Source organism: Centruroides vittatus, unplaced genomic scaffold (assembly GCF_030686945.1).
Source record: "Centruroides vittatus isolate TY-2023 unplaced genomic scaffold, ASM3068694v2 contig_3068, whole genome shotgun sequence".
Taxonomy (NCBI): domain Eukaryota; kingdom Metazoa; phylum Arthropoda; class Arachnida; order Scorpiones; family Buthidae; genus Centruroides; species Centruroides vittatus.
The window spans coordinates 506,618-522,506 of record NW_027121971.1 but is presented as its reverse complement, the minus strand read 5'-3'; the positions used below and the strand labels follow the sequence as shown (position 1 = coordinate 522,506).

The 15,889-nt window shown below is 36.3% G+C and overlaps 3 protein-coding genes across 6 annotated transcripts; 1 reads left to right on the top strand and 2 right to left on the bottom strand.

The window, feature by feature from the left end:
• Window positions 1-193: 193 nt before the first annotated feature.
• Window positions 194-3,361, bottom strand: LOC136972980 (xaa-Arg dipeptidase-like). The gene is made up of 6 exons (XM_067267659.1): window positions 3,083-3,361; window positions 2,768-2,913; window positions 2,553-2,702; window positions 2,345-2,486; window positions 538-783; window positions 194-466 (listed from the first exon to the last, which is right to left on the bottom strand). Exons 1-6 carry the CDS (start codon window positions 3,300-3,302, stop codon window positions 198-200), a joined length of 1,173 nt encoding a protein of 390 aa, XP_067123760.1. The 5' UTR covers window positions 3,303-3,361; the 3' UTR covers window positions 194-197.
• Window positions 3,362-4,042: 681 nt separating this feature from the next.
• On the bottom strand, window positions 4,043-6,111 carry LOC136972999 (xaa-Arg dipeptidase-like). The gene is made up of 6 exons (XM_067267679.1): window positions 5,824-6,111; window positions 5,610-5,755; window positions 5,395-5,544; window positions 4,697-4,838; window positions 4,384-4,633; window positions 4,043-4,328 (listed from the first exon to the last, which is right to left on the bottom strand). The coding sequence occupies exons 1-6, from the start codon at window positions 6,041-6,043 to the stop codon at window positions 4,043-4,045; spliced, it is 1,194 nt and encodes a 397-aa protein (XP_067123780.1). The 5' UTR covers window positions 6,044-6,111.
• Window positions 6,112-6,926: 815 nt separating this feature from the next.
• APC7 (anaphase-promoting complex subunit 7) lies at window positions 6,927-15,418 on the top strand. 4 transcript variants are annotated; one of them, XR_010880423.1, is made up of 18 exons: window positions 6,927-7,072; window positions 8,990-9,112; window positions 9,189-9,266; window positions 9,316-9,414; window positions 9,492-9,607; window positions 9,677-9,790; window positions 12,660-12,747; window positions 12,811-12,906; window positions 12,975-13,063; window positions 13,132-13,246; window positions 13,322-13,463; window positions 13,953-14,053; window positions 14,127-14,171; window positions 14,240-14,352; window positions 14,591-14,707; window positions 14,766-14,883; window positions 14,954-15,078; window positions 15,210-15,418. XR_010880423.1 is itself a non-coding variant. In XM_067267655.1 (18 exons), the coding sequence occupies exons 1-17, from the start codon at window positions 7,007-7,009 to the stop codon at window positions 15,008-15,010; spliced, it is 1,677 nt and encodes a 558-aa protein (XP_067123756.1). In that variant the 5' UTR covers window positions 6,927-7,006; the 3' UTR covers window positions 15,011-15,048; window positions 15,126-15,418. The 4 variants fall into 4 exon arrangements, 3 of the variants coding, with proteins under 3 accessions (XP_067123756.1, XP_067123757.1, XP_067123755.1); XM_067267655.1 differs by having other exon boundaries at window positions 14,954-15,048; window positions 15,126-15,418; XM_067267656.1 differs by having other exon boundaries at window positions 9,331-9,414; window positions 14,954-15,418.
• Window positions 15,419-15,889: the final 471 nt, after the last annotated feature.

The following is a 15,889-nucleotide window of genomic DNA, read 5'->3' as shown; positions in this document are numbered from 1 at the left end:
TGTGCAAACTCCGGAAGTCGAGTGGGGGTGTTTCCGTTATCGTATACAGCGTGATATTAAATTTCACGCTGTACTCTGCTAAAATTACGTCACAAAACAATATTTTTCACCGTATATATAAACGGAATGAAAAATTTCTTTTATTACTCATTTAAATTACAATTTATCATACTGTTGTTAAAACTTAGATTAGTAACTTATTTATTGTCAGAAAAATATTTCTTAATTTCATTCAAAAGTTCTTTGTCTTTAAAGACATCGATACAAGTGAACGCCATGGCTTTGGCTACTTGTAAAGTAGTAAGATGCGCTTCTTCGGTTCCCGCCATATTCGTAAATTCTACGCTGTGATTGGATGCTTCTCCTATGCCAAACAGAGGATGGATACTTGGTATAACTTGCGAGACGTTACCCATATCGGTACTACCTCTGTTCGGGATGTCTAAACGCTCGAAGAACTGTAATCCTGTATAAAACAGTAGAAAGATTTACTTAAAAGCATTTCTGGTGTTGATATCGATATTTAAAATTACTCACCAAGTTTGTCGGCATGCTTTTTAAATTGCTTTCCTAAGGGTACGTTAGAGAACAAGCTGTCATAAATGTCCTCGTCCACGTTTATTGTGACGCTACAGCCAGCCGCCGCCGCTCCTGATTGACAACAGGATTTGATTCTTCCAATTAATTCGTCCATTTCCGACATGACTGGGGTTCTAATGCCAAATTTCATTTCTGTCAGGCTTGGAATGACGTTGGGTGCTTCGCCTCCTTTACTAATGATAACTGTAAAATGATCATCATTAAGAAATACAATATGAACCTTACACTTGTTGCGATTCACCACAGATAGTTTCGTTCCACCAAGTAATGGTACATGTAAGAATGCGGAGCTATTTCCCTCCACGTGATGATACGTGGCCACCAGTGGTCGTTGGATAAAACCACAGAACACTGGTAGTTGATTAAGGGTTTTTGCCTTGTCGATAAACGGGACACGTGAAGCTTGTAACACCTAAATACGGGCTAGTTTTTCTTAGAATGTCCAGCATTGAGGCATTATTTAAATTATACGTATACGTGACAATTTGATCTTCGGCAGATTGCCACGTATGCGACTAAATTCAAACCCTAATAATAAGTGTAAGAATATGAAGCCTTAAGCCTGTAGTTTCCAGCCGGGTTGCTCAGGTACTGTACACTAGGGATGCTATAACAGAAGTTCAGGGACGACGCAAAATATAGTGCCAATTTCAGCCATGATACTTCTTAAGTGTACGAGTACTGCTAAAAGTACGGAAAACACAATAACCCGATATAAAGTAGAGGTTCCAGAGGTAAAAAACATACCAAGTTCGGTTGCCTGTTTTAGAAAGGATTCAAAAACACTGTGTGATTAAACTATGGCCCCATAAACGGAAGGTCCTAAACTGCAGCTTGTTGAGTATATATTTAAATCTGGCGCTAACGCTTGTGCACTCAGAACATTATGCAAATATTTTGTGACTTTTTAATGTGTACGGGATGGAGCAAAATTTACGATTTAGTTTATATGCAAAATTTGGATGTTTTTACGAGCTCTCGTGTTTCAAACAACGCTACAGAAATTCTAGTTCATCGCTCATAACATACTATTATTTACGAGTGCTGTACAAGGAACACACGATTACCAGTCAAATAAGTCGATCTATTAATCTTCTAGAGCAGGGATTCTCAAATGAGGTCATTCCAGGTGATTTCTCAGTTCACAGTGCCATTTTCCACAGCAATGTGCATGGTTATAAGAAAATGTTTTCTGAGAATCCCTGACATGAGAGAGTGGTGTCTTGTTAAGGTTTTTTTACACAAGGACTCTGTTTATCTCTCTTACAAGCTTTACATTCATACAAAAATACTACTCCCATATCTTTTTTTTAACTCTTTCCGCCCTGTGGGCACTAAGAGGGCTTCTTTTAGAAGACCCATTATGGGTTCGGCCAGGCCCACAATGGGGCGACCGAGTGGTGAGGGACGGGGCCCGACATATCCGAACGGACCACCCCCCGAAAAATTCCTGGGGATTATTCGACCCGTTCGGATTCGATCCCGGGTCCCCAGAGCGGTAGGCTGCCACCTTGACCGCTCGGCAATTCCGGCCGTCACTACTCCAATATCTGTATCCTTTATTTAATCGGACAAGCTGTCCTTTACAACGTTAAAGAAATTGAAGGTCATATTTCCCTAATATTCTCCAAATCTAGTTTTATCGCAACAAACTTCAGACATTGCATTATTTGCTTTAATTGTGATAAGGATAAAAGGGGATTGATTGGCTTATGAAGTATAATGTCTAATGTAAGTAACTAACCTCCAACTCTACATTCAGGATTAATCTGTTGCCTTAAAAGCCCTATACTTGCGTAAGTGTTAACGGCAGCATCCAAGGCATTCTTTCCTAACCATGGACTTGCGGAAGCGTGAGTCGACTTTCCTTCGAACACTGCAGTCATCTATAAAGACGTTCAAATTATTGACTCGAAATAATATGAAAAAATATGCAAAATATGTTTATTTACATGAGCACAAGCAATGAAAGGTTGAAAAACTATACTAGCTCTCGCCGGATGCACCATCATTGCCACATCCACATCATCGAGTGCTCCGGCTTTGATAAAATGGATTTTACCTCCTCCGCCTTCTTCTGCAGGTGTTCCAAACACTACAACCTGTAAAATACGTACATTTATATACGATATTCAGAAAATCTTCAGTGCATAAATATGCAAATTACCTTTCCTCCTATCGAAGAATCTGCTTCTAATACCGCTTTGACGGCAACGGCGGCAGCGAAACCGGCTTCGGCTATCAAATTATGTCCGCAGGCGTGTCCTATTTTCGGTAGCGCGTCGTATTCGCACAGAATAGCAACGACCGGGCCTAAAATTATCAATCTATTAATTTCAAACATCCAGAGCGGTATTTTTCGATCCGGTTTTTACGGTACAACTAGGTTCTACAGAGTTGCCAGATTTTCCGATACTTAGTACCAGCTTTATAAACGGGATCGAAAACCTACCAGTTTACAAAAATATGTTAACATCTTAACCTTTTGGATTATTGGAGAATTCGGCCTTGAAACCGGTGGGAAGAACGTAATTTCTCTCCGTCGTAAATCCCAAACTCTCCAGGTCATTGGTGAGTAACCGATGAGCGCTAATCTCTTCGAAACGCAATTCTGGATTATTCCATATTTCTCGGGATATTTTGTAAAATAAATCGCCGTATTTCTCGAACGTTTCGTTAATTGTTACTGTATTGGCATCCATTTTGATTTGTCTGCTTTATCTATTGAACGTTCAACTAGATTTAATATTATCATCGGCCTTGTACGTCTAATTACTTTATAAGTTATCAGCGCTGATTTGATAATGCTGCTAAGTGCAGTTGAGTCTATGTATTGAATATAGAAAAGAAAGGAATATAATCAAAATTGTGTTATCAGAGATGTAAGCTGAGTTTAGTATGTGGATTTTGACCTGTGAAGAAAAACACAAGATATATTCTCATTTAAAATTTCAATATCTACTAAAAAAGTAATTCATACGTATATAACCACACTCGCTCGTGCTCACATTCACACACACTCATACTATATACATGTGAAGTATGTATACAAACACTAAATTTCAAGAATGTATGGATAGAATTGCCTGCTCATGTTGAACAGGTAAGACATGGCAACTTTATCATTCAATCAGCAGATTTACTACGGATCAAAGTATTTGATTTTATTAATTTAATTAAAATAGAATTTATAAAATTACATAAAGTTACACATAAACTGAAGGATTTTGTTAGAAGAAAGTCAGCCAGCACTCTGGAGGATTCGGGTTCGATTCCTGTATAGAGGCAGTCCTAGTAAGTTGTCATAGGTTTCATGGGTGGTTCGTAAAAATCTGGTCTAAACCAGAGTTTTAGGATCCTTACTGAGAGTCAGGTTTGTTATAATGGGTTTAATTAATTTGAAGGCTGTATTTTAACACAATATGTTTGTATTACACAAGAATTATTTTGCACTTTTATTCTCTAAAAAATACTTTTTAATTTCTTCTAAAAGTTTCTGATCCTCGAATACATCCATGCATGTACGAGCCATGATTCTTGCCATTTGTAAAGAAGACAGATGCGATTCTTTCGTCTTTGCAACATTGGCAAATCGTATATTATGATTGGGGGTATTCCCAATACGATACACTGGATGAATACTTGGTACAACCTGAGAAACGTTACCCATATCGGTGCTGGCTCTACCAATATCTTCTGAACGTTCCACAAACTGTAAACCTGTATAAATAAATTCAAAAACTATACATTACTGAATTGCTCACATTGCAATCCTGCTTCTACTTGCCAAGTTTTTCGGCATGTTTCTTGAATCGCATGCCTAACGGTTTGTTATAGAACATGCTATCGTACGCATCACCTTCTGTGATGAAATCTACGTCACACCCGGCAGCAGCAGCTCCAGATTGACAACAGACTCTTATCCTTTTGACTAATTCATCCAATTCGAACATATTTCGGGTCCTTATGCCAAGTTGCATTTCAGCTTCGCTGGGTATGACGTTGCGCGCTTCGCCTCCTTTACTGATTATAACTGTAAATGATGGCAAATTATAATTTATAAAAACAATCGGGAGCTGAAAGGAATTTAACAAACCCTCGATTCTGCATTCAGGATGGATCTGTTGCCTCAAAAGACCTATACTAGTATAACTGTTAACAGCAGCATCCAGTGCATTTCTCGCTAGCCATGGACTCGATGAAGAGTGGCTCGAGATTCCTTTGAAAATGGCGGTTATCTAGAAGAATATTCAATTATTCTGGATCTGTTATTTAAAAATAAAAGAAAACTGACGATTCCGCAAAAAAGACCCCCCCCCCAGATTTTTACAATTTCGGGCTCAGGACACCTTGAAACGTGAGAAATGCAAAAAAATTCGGGGATAACTTCTTTATGTATGGATATTAGTGTGTGTGGGAGGGGCACGATTTTCTTTACCCAGTTTGAAGCTTAATAATTTCCGTTCTTCTTGTCGAAAATTTCTGAAATTTTGCAGGGAAGTTTGTTTATTAGGGGTATCGATGTTAGTAAATTTTTATGGTTAAAGGTCGAGGGGGTGAGGAGACAAGAGGAGTCGAGTGTATCTCCAGTAGAGTCGGATTTAATGACCATTTTACTCGTTAGCATTTAGAATTTTTTATAAAGCTCATCCCTACCCTCAAAATTAAGCTTTTTGCCGTTTTATAATAGTTAAAACTATAAAAAGTTTTTTAATAAAACGTGATAACAGATGGCGCCACCGAAATTTTAAATGTCGCCGGGAAAGTTGAGCAACTCGTTGCTGGTTTATTTACATTTATACGGGTGATGTTAGGCTTGAAAATTATATTACTCCTGCCCGGATGAACCATTAAAGCTACGTCGACATTCTCAAACGATCCAGCTTTAAGGAAGTGAATTTTACCACCTCCATTTTCTTCGGCGGGAGTTCCAAATACAACGATCTAAATGTAAGCAAAATTTAGTAAATTATAGTCTTTAAAATACAATGTGCATTGCGGAAACTTACCGTTCCTCCTACGGAAGGATCCGTTTCGAGTACAGCTTTAATGGCAACTGCAGCAGCAATACCAGCTTCAGCTATCAAATTATGCCCACAAGCGTGCCCAATACCTGGAAGCGCATCATATTCGCAAAGAATTGCCACAACCGGACCTAAATTTACCAAATTTTAAATGTAAACCAAATAAGAAATTAATATAAAAAGAAATTTAACGCCTAACCTTTGCAGTTGTTAGAAAATTCGGCCCTGAATCCTGTTGGAAGTATGTAATTTTTCTTTGTTCTAAATCCAAATTTGTCGAGTGAATCCGTTAGCAATCGATGAGCAAACTCCTCTTCGAAACCCAACTCCGGATGATTCCAGATTTCTTGAGATATTCTATAAAATAGATCTTTGTGTTTCTGAATAGTTTCGTTAATTGTCGCTGTAGTAGCAGACATTTTAATTCCTGTCTGGTCTGTTGAAAGCTTCACTAGATTAGATAAGCCGATAGAAGGATTATGTAATAGATAACAATTTTGAGGCCCTGGCGGGGATAAAAAACATTCCTTTAACCATATATACAAACAAAATTGTTACGAAGAAATGAAGTCCATGTAGTTTTATTATAAGTTAATTGTGTAATAAACGGGTTGTGTTGTTTGTAAATGAGGCATCGACCTCTGACTCAACCACTCCACATATGGTTGACTGTTACCGCTCGGCAGTTCAGACAGCAATAGAGATGATAATAAAGGCGGCCATATGACGGCCGGATGGCCGAGCGGTCAAGGTGGCAGCCCACCGCTCTGGGGGACCCGGGATCGAATCCGAACGGGTCGAAAATCCCCAGGAATTTTTCGGGGGTTGGTCCGTTCGGATATGTCGGGCCCCGTCCCTCACCACCCGGCCGCCCCATTGTGGGCCTGGCCGAACCCATAATAGGCCTTCTAAAAAGAGGCCCTCTTAGTGCCCACAGGGCGGAAAGAGTTAAAAAAAAAAAAAAAAAAAAAAAAAAAAAAAAAAGGCGGCCATATTTGTCTGTAAATATTGTATCGCTTGACTGGTTTCCGGAGGGAAAATGTCGCCTAGTGTTCGGTCTATCCACAAACACTTACGACAATAGTTTTTTTTTCTGTCCGCAATTTTCGTGTGGCCTTCTTCTGGTTAGGAAATTGTGCAAATATAACATCATAAAATTAAATCGAATCACAATAATAATAATTCCGTTTCGAAATTAAAAATTTTTTATTATAAAAATAAAAACTTATTTTTTAGTAATATTAATTCGATATAATTATAAAAATTCTAATAAAACATTTACATCGAGTAGCAATCAGTGCTGCCAGCTGGAGTGATTTACAGTTGGCAACACTTAACACTCTAAATTTGAAAAGATAGAGAAGCGTTTAGTGGTACTCAAAATGTCTTTGTACAACCAACTCAAACTTCTTTACGATCAAGGTTTATACAGCAATGTGACTAATTTGGTGGGTTTGTATTTATACGAATTTACATGAAATACATTAACACTCTTTAAATTAAACTAAAACACAATTCGAATCTTAGGTGTTACTTTTAGTTAAATGCTTTGGTAGATGTGTATATACAAAATACCTAAAAGTAACTTCTACCCACCTGATCATATTTCAGTCAAAGAATTAGTTTTTTTGAACATAAAATGAATGTAAATTTGCACTTTTACACATTTTTTACAACTAAATGTCATATGTTCGATGGAAAACAGTTAATACTCTTGTTTGAATGGAAATTATATAAACCTCAAAGAGAAGATGCATACATTTTTTAGCAGAATGAAGAAATGGCATGCTACTTTTTTATTGTATGCCGCACGCATTCAAAATAGACATGTTGCCCGGCAATAATCGAGCCAATAACGTAACCCGTTTTGTTTGAAACAGTACATTGTCGGTTTGCTTATCCGGCAGCAACGGTGCTAGTATTTTCATTCTGGGAGGGCACAGACAAGGCGGAATGTCGCATTAGTGGCACCGGTGTTATCTGCACATCATCAAACGAACTAAAGTTTAGTAATCTGTTTTCGGTATTTCTCCCTTTCTGCCATGTATGTCGGTTTACCTTTTGTGACCTCTCCTCTTTGATTTGCATACACAATTAATGGACGGTCCCGTACTTGTGTGGTTTTGCCTTCTCCAGATTGTATGCAATTTTGTTAGCCATATGCATGCATTCTCCTTAAATTATAACAGAAATGGGAGAGCTGTTTAAGCTTGTTGTACTAAACCACTTGCATGTAAAACAAGCAGTTTTATTATTTATAATGCTATGTTGAACTAACTATTGTTATTTTGTGCCATTGCACCATCAATACCATTAACGGACACTTTGCCATTGCGGTTACGTAAACAAAAAGAAAGGGTTCTCACTAAAGTAGGCCCAAAATAAATAATATAAACAATTAATTTTTGTCAAATAAGATTATAAAACATAAGGCCAATTTGAGCCTTAATTAGAATTGCCAAAATGACTTTGCAAGGCTGCAGTGTAGTGTAGACATGTTTCTTGTAGTATTCTATACCAAACTCTTCTAACACACCCCTGCAGTTGCTATTTATTTTCAGGCCTCTTCTTCCTCACAGTATTTGTACCCATAATATGCCAACTGTTCTTGCAATGGTAATGTAACATTCATAGTATAAATAAATTCTTTATTTCTAGAATGCATTCACATATGTTATATCTCAGTTTTTAACTTAAAATTAAAACACGCAACACTGAATTTGGGCTTCTTGCAAGAATTGTTTTTACTAAGTGACAATTTCTGTCAGTTTAAGTGACAATAATGTTAGCAGTCGGATAAAGAACATGTTTTACTCTACTTGGTATGGTGATAGAACAGAGTTGACTTGGAAGATGTGTTACAGAATTGTTTTTTGATTGTTGAAATTGGCTTGACAGTGAAGTGTGGGTTCTTTTGTAGATTAAAACACTGTATTTGCAGATCCATTTGTAAAAGTGTAGTGCTGACACCTTTACCAGATATGCATCCCCGTGCTGTTCGATTTGTCTGAAACTTTACATCTCTTTTTAGCACCACATGCAATCGTTTATTGATGACAGTGCAGCCTCTGCTCTATTTCACAAGAGAAAAAAACAATTACAGTCCTATTTCCCGTTGTAAACTTTCCCGTACAGTCGATAATTCATTGATTAAAGTGTGTCAACCTCCTACTCTGAGAATCCAGATTTAGACTCTCTTCCCATCACATGGTTTCCACTTTTGGCTGAACTGAACCTACAATGGATACAAAAAATGACCTTGTTAGTACCTGCTTAATAGTGGAAAGAGTTAAATTGAATGCAGTTAATTATTAGCCCATAGCTACATTTTACATAAATTCATGATTTTTTTTTTACAATTCCAGGCAAGCATGATACTGACAATTAGCGATCACAGTCACGATTTACTCCTGCCATCTGCAAAATATCAGATTTTGGTCTATTACGGAGATTCGTTATATCACGCAAAGGATTACAGAAAAGCAGAGGTTAGTCTCATTAGTATTATGTTGAATTTATCTATGTACTTAAGTCCAAAATCTTAATATTTACAATTTTTTACAGACGATTTTTCGTAAGGCTCTACAACTAAAGAAATCTATGGCAAAAGCTAAAGGAAAATCACAAGGAGTTACACAGGGAGTAAGTTTACTTTTTTACAGATTTTATTTATTATAAATCTTTTAAAAAGGTGTCGATAAATCAGGAAATGGCGTCCGAAGTTGACGTAAAGTATCAGATCTACCTCTGTCATCTACATCTGAAACAATACAGTCAGTCTATAGGCGTCGTAAGTTGAATTTTCACGTTCATTGCCGTAACATATTATTAAATACAATTTTAAAACATTTTATACATTCATCACAGCTCGAAAGTATACCCGGTAAGCAGCGAACACCAAAAATTAACATGGCTCTAGCAAAATTGTATCATCAGAGCGGAATGGAAAGATCTGCAATTACCGGTTATAAAGAAGTGTTAAAGTATGATGCTTAATTTACTTGTGAAGAAGATTCTGTTTCTTAATTTTAATAAGTTTTTGGTCTCGACAGAGTCTGTCCGATGGCCGTCGAAGCCGCTTTAGGTCTCTTGGCTCTCGGTGTAAAGGGAACGGAAGTCGCTTCACTAATGCTTCATTCTTCTTCAGGAATACCTAATATGGAATGGTATATCAAATTCGTATATTTTAATTACAGTATTGGTATTTTGACTATAGTCTTCTGTTTATATGAATTATTTGGTGTGGTTGTGACCTCAGTAATTAAACATACCTATATTAAATGACACTTGGAACATATAACACACACTTACATGCATAATATAATTAATATATACAATGGGGACAACACAAGCTCCACACTGAAATGAAACTGTGCTTCTGAAATAGCAAAGGGTCAAAGTTTTTTCACTGCTCTGTAATCATTAATGAAATTTTGCACTAATCATCATTGTTATTATCATTATAATTAATTTATTGATTCAATTTCAATCGTACAAATGGGTGAAAAATGGGTAACAAGTGATGAATTTACACAAATAAATAACATAAAAGGAGCATATATACTACATAAACAGATAACATTAATTACTAACAAGGTAGCTTACAACATAATTTAAATAATACTTGGTTTGCCAGCCAAATGCACCATCACAAACATAACCTTAATACATTGACAAGTAAGACAGGTCTGGTTCCACAGTTAATGAAAATCCTATCAGAGCAGTGACGTCTTCCACCACTGCAAAAAGCAATTTACTTTTATTTTTGAATACTAATTAAAAGATCATTTTCTTTCAAATATCTATGCATTAAGTTGACTTTTCTTCTTTTCTTTGAAGAGAAACTCTAGAGTCAACCAACAAAAGATCTGGTCCTTCTTTATGTCGGCTTGTCACGCCAAGGCCGACATAAAGAAGGACCAGATCTTTTACAAAAAGGTTAGTCTTTAATAATCACATTTCAAATTTAGATAAGGATGCATTTCAGGTACAAGGACCCCTCACCAGCTTACAAACACGTGGCACCAACATAATAATTATAACACTAATAGTTAACCAATACAAAGGAATATCTAATACATACAGTGCACTGTATTTACAATTTTTAATGTAGCCCATATACTAAAGAATTAAAACTATCAAGCATAAAATTTTTCAATATAACAACAATGTGATATATCATATTATTTGGGACCAGTAAATGTCTTATTTTCTTTCACATTTTCCAAATTCTGGTAGACGGTTCCACTATTAATAAATATTGTTAAGTATATTAAAAACCAAAAGGAGAGGGAAACTAACAATGAATCTTACTATTATTAAAATAATTGGTTTCCGGACTTTAAACAAAAACAAATACACCCGATCCATAAGACTGCGTGAAGTCAACTGCATTGTTACAATTCATTTTACAATGTGATGTGACTATACTCCCATATCTGTTCAGCATCCGTTTCAAGGTTACATAAAAACGATGTCAATCCACCCCTCGTGTAGCTTCAGTCCCGTGTTGTTATTAATTCTAATGTCTTTCTGTATTTTCAGAATTTCTAGGTGTTCCTGTGGTCTTCTTTTTAATTGATGTTTCTGTCAGAATACTCTCGATATGATCTTTTAAAATTTCACAACCTTCGGTATTGCAATGTCGTGCCACCGATGACGATATCAAATTGTTTTTAATGGCATATATATGTTCTTTAATTCTTGTCTTTAATTTTCTTCTGGTTTCGCCAATGTATTTCATAAACGAAAGAGTCAATATCTAGTATTCTTTTATCATAGACGACGAAACGGTCATCTACGTACCTTCGATAACTTATTATACCTCGGGTTTTATTTTGATTTCTTTATCAATTACGATCATACACGACTCTGCCAATCTAGGACCTATGCAGGATCCCATTGTAGGAGAGAATAATGTAGAAAATGTAGGAGAAAATAAGACAGTTACTTGTCCTAAATAATTTGTTATGCCGCATTGTCATTGTATAAAAATTTTATGCTCGATATTTTTAGTTCTGTAGTATATACGGGTTGCATTAGAAATTGTAAATACAGTGCACTGTATATATTAGATTTCCCTTTGTATTGGCTATCTATTGATGATATAATTATTACGTTGGTACCGTGCGTTTGTTAAGCCGACGAGGGGTCCTTGTACCCAAAATGCATCCTTACCTAAATTTGAATGTGATTATTAAAGACTGACTTTTTTTTAAAAGTTCTAGCCTTTCTGTCGGCCTTGGTGTGGTAAGCCCTCCAAATTGTTAAGTCCTATTTATTTAGATTATTTAACTCTGTCTAATTTATAGTCGTGGACTAAAAACGTTGTTTATTATCATTAAAGTATAACTGACACGCATTTATGAGATAATAAAAATGTAAGTATTAAGATGACTTAACGTCCTTGAACTGAGATATTCTTTCTTCTAAGTTCATTTGCCATCGTATCTGTACTTGAAGAAATAGAATGTCTTTCCTCTGTTCTTGATTCGGGTTTGGATAGTCAAGCATCGTAATCAGTATGCAAATTAGTCGGCCGATCTATTCGGACTGTCGAATCATTCAAAACCGAAAACAGTCTATCAAACCTTTCATCCGGATAGGATTTAATTTCCTTGGATAAAGACTTACTTGGGTCTGATGTCGAAGAGATCATTTATTTTTGCTACCTTTAAGGTAGGTTCACTCTGTGAGCGTAGTCTTTTTCCCATAGTTACGGCTGAATTTTTGGTCGAAGCGGGCGGAGTGCAAGGAAAAGGTCCAAGATTTTCCTTGCTACCACTCGATATCGACAAAATCAATATCACACATTTCTTGACAGTATAACAAAGATACGTCTTAGATGAGCACCATTATTATTTAATAAAGAGCAATGCTGTAACACGTGTAGTCTTGCCAGTTAACGATCTCCATTAAAATCTGACGAGCATATGCAGCCTCTCAAACTTACAATGTAGCAAAATACAAATTTAAAATTCAATGTATTGTCTTAATAACAACAGACATTGTTACACCTCACTTCAATCTTTCTAGGTTATCGACATGGATTAAGGCTCATGCTCATCTTCACGCCAGAGAACTCTCTCTCTCTGTTGCCACCTTTAAGCAGTTAGAATCAAAGGTATAGTCGTTATTTACTTAATAATTAAACTAATTTAAACTGATGTTTCATTATTTCGATTAGACGCTCCTGCGCGACAACGTAGACATCCTCGTATCGCTCGGAGAAGCTTATTATTATAGCGGCGATTTCACCAATGCTCTCGTTGTCCTGGAGCGGGTAACTCTTCGTTGAATTTAAGAAATTTTATTATTTTTGAGTTATAAGTCTCCAAATTTTTTTGTTAGGCCCATAGTCTCGATTCACTTCTCCTGAAAGGAATGGACATATACTCGGCCCTGTTAGCCAAAGATAGGAAAGTGAAAGAATTAGAAAAGTGAGTTAAATCTTAATAAAACAGAGAATAAAGTGTGTTTCAATATTATATTATTACTATTTTAAAAGTTTATCCACTCAGCTGATGTCAATAAGCGATTCGACTCCAGAACCGTGGATAGCGATGGCATATTATTGCTACGTGGCAAAGAAAGGTACCCGGGCCATTTACTTTGCGCAAAAGGTGAGATTTCTTTCTTGTAACGTATCGCATGTTTCCGAGATCAAATAGAAATATTAATTACGTCAAACTTGTTAGGCTTGTATGATAAATGCTCGTCACGTCGAAGCGTTGTTGCTGAAAGGTACTATACTGCTCGAATTGAAGAGGGTACAGGATGCCATTACCCATTTTGGAGAAGCTTATAAAATTGCACCCTTTCGATACGAGACTCATAAAGGTAAGAAAAGGCAGTCTTTATCCTTTTCGTGTTAACATTTGATCGTTCCTTCGTCTTCTCAGTCTTGTTCTTGCTCCTCTTTTCTCGAGTCTTCCTATATTTCTCTCTACATGTTGTTCTTTTTCCGTGTGAATTATAATCCTTTCTGGAACTTATACGAAAGGATTAAGTTTATTAAGTGACAGTTTGAGACAAGGCATTTTTCAGTATGAGTAACGTTCATGAAGAGTGAGTTACTGTAGTGAGCTCAAAGATTCATTAATCCGAATAGTTAATCACAATAATATAATGTACAGAAGCAGATTCCTTTTGTGTGCTGCTGTAGATGCTTGCCCTTTCCTTGTCACTCCAGCTTTTAAACATTACAATTTGCTTGCAATACTAATCAACAAATATCTTTACATATCATAGTACAAAATTTTTCGAGCCCAGTTATTAAACTCTGCTATAAACTAGAGATATTTATAATTATTTTTTTTTTTAAATTAGGATTAGTCGACTGTTATATGGCACTCCATCGTACACGTGAAGCCATTGCTTTTGCCAGTAATGCCTGCAAACAGCTAGGACAGACACCTCGATCCTTAACGGTAAGTGGATATTTTGTTATTCACGATTTAAGACAAAAGTATTTAAATTTTAACTCTCTTTCATTTTATCTAGTTGTATGCTTCCGTTTTAACTAAAGATCCGTTATGCGTCGAAAAGGTAATTGCCCCTGCCTCAATACTTCGACAGATTTTCTTGAAGGTGTTTTCAATTGTTTAAACTTTTAGGCCAAGACGCTATTAGAAAAGGCTTTAAAACAAGATTCCACGTATCTCGAAGCCGTGTATCAGCTGACCGAAATTTACGAGCAGGAACGCCAATATCAGAAAGGAATTGAACTGTAAGTTATTTTTGTCAATCTTTGGTTTATAGTTCAGCGGTGGTACAGGGTTTCAAGATTGCTAACCATTGCCAGATTTGGCAAGAACGTCATCCAGTTTATAGTCTAACTCTGGCCAGCAGCTAAATCTGCACCGACATCAAGTGAACGTAGCAGAACTCGGCTACCGTTGGACCATAAACCAAACATTAAATCATTAAATATTGACAAAAAAAAATTTATAGAAAGTATCTTCTAGTCTGAGAAGACAAATTGAACTGCAGAGCACCAGTCGCTTACATCAGATGCTGGGCGATTTATTAGCGAGAACAAATGAACACGAGAAAGCATTACACCACTTCAGCATAGTTCTAAAGTAAGGATTACATTTTAATGAAGTAGAAAACCAGTCAAATAAATCTTTATTTCTACAGCATGGATCCGAATAATGCCAGAGCGGCGGAAGGTAGGCAGAGAGTTGAACAGCATCCCGAATCTCTAGAAAGTTCTTACGAAGTGGAGGCAGAAGACATTGGCGATTCGGAAAATGAAGTAATTTTAGTATAGAAATTTCAGCCGCATTTTACTTTACTTAAATTCCTGATGAGTATTTTTGTTTTAGGTCGAACTAGAAGAGAGCGAAGTGGAAACAATATGGTCCGACATAGATTACACATAGAAAATATACACAAACGTCTTTGTATTTAAGTTATTTCGGTATTATTTTTCATTACCTTTATCGTACGGGTAAGCAGAATTAATTGTGGATTATACTAACATTAATTTTTTAACAGTGTTATTTTGTTTCGATATGAAACACTGGTCAAAGTTCAAATTGACAGTTTATAACTGGATACGTTTAATTTCTTTGCTCAAAGTTGTCGTGTAGAGATCTAATGGGAAATCCGGGACCATCGACTTATAGGGGAAGAGCACAGATCACAAATAACCGAATGCTCAAGATAAGCGGCGATGTGTGGGATAAAGATTGAAATTACTTGTAACTTCTGTGTATATATGCATTTATTATTGTGTGAAGTGGTCAAAATTTTTGTGGAGTCTAATAAATTGTGTATATATAAAATAATTTGTTCTCAAAATGCAATGACATGTGGGGCGTACATAATTCATTGTTACTATTTTGAAATGCTTAGCTTTAAAACAATACAAGGACAAATGAAACCAATTCTTTAGAGAGGTTGAAGTGCATGTATTCAGCCCAAAATGTGAACGGTGGATGGACAAGCGCCACCATCTGGCAATTCTATACGGTCGATAATGGCGTTCGCTACGTCTAGAATGGCGAGTAGATCGGTTAAACTTATTCATTTTTTGTGTTTGGGGTTTAAGCATTTACGAATATTGCAAAGAAATGGACGATTTAAGTGCCTATAGAATTTACATATATTTGTCTTCATAATAGCATAGCTTAAGGTAGGTTTGTTCTTCCACGGTATCTTCTACTATCAACAGCGTACTAAGTTTGTAAATTTTCTAAAAATTAATTTTCCGAGCTGCTTTTGGATTTACATAAGCCACTACTTCCCTCGACAAAAGT

Bases quoted from the DNA above. Each gene is read 5' to 3' on its own strand.
- LOC136972999 (XM_067267679.1), bottom strand. From the start codon at position 6,043: ATGTCTGCTACTACAGCGACAATTAACGAAACTATTCAGAAACACAAA. The intron at 5,545-5,609 runs GTAAGTTTCCGC...GCTTACATTTAG, and splicing joins ATCCTTCCGTAGGAGGAACG to ATCGTTGTATTTGGAACTCC. The intron at 4,839-5,394 runs GTAAATAAACCA...ATATTCTTCTAG, and splicing joins CTAACATCACCCGTATAAAT to ATAACCGCCATTTTCAAAGG.
- APC7 (XM_067267655.1), top strand. From the start codon at position 7,007: ATGTCTTTGTACAACCAACTCAAACTTCTTTACGATCAAGGTTTATAC. The intron at 14,172-14,239 runs GTAATTGCCCCT...TTAAACTTTTAG, and splicing joins ATCCGTTATGCGTCGAAAAG to GCCAAGACGCTATTAGAAAA. The intron at 14,884-14,953 runs GTAATTTTAGTA...TTTTTGTTTTAG, and splicing joins TTGGCGATTCGGAAAATGAA to GTCGAACTAGAAGAGAGCGA.
- LOC136972980 (XM_067267659.1), bottom strand. From the start codon at position 3,302: ATGGATGCCAATACAGTAACAATTAACGAAACGTTCGAGAAATACGGC. The intron at 2,487-2,552 runs GTAAATAAACAT...ACGTCTTTATAG, and splicing joins CTTTCATTGCTTGTGCTCAT to ATGACTGCAGTGTTCGAAGG. The intron at 784-2,344 runs GTTAGTTACTTA...ATCATTTTACAG, and splicing joins TCCTGAATGTAGAGTTGGAG to TTATCATTAGTAAAGGAGGC.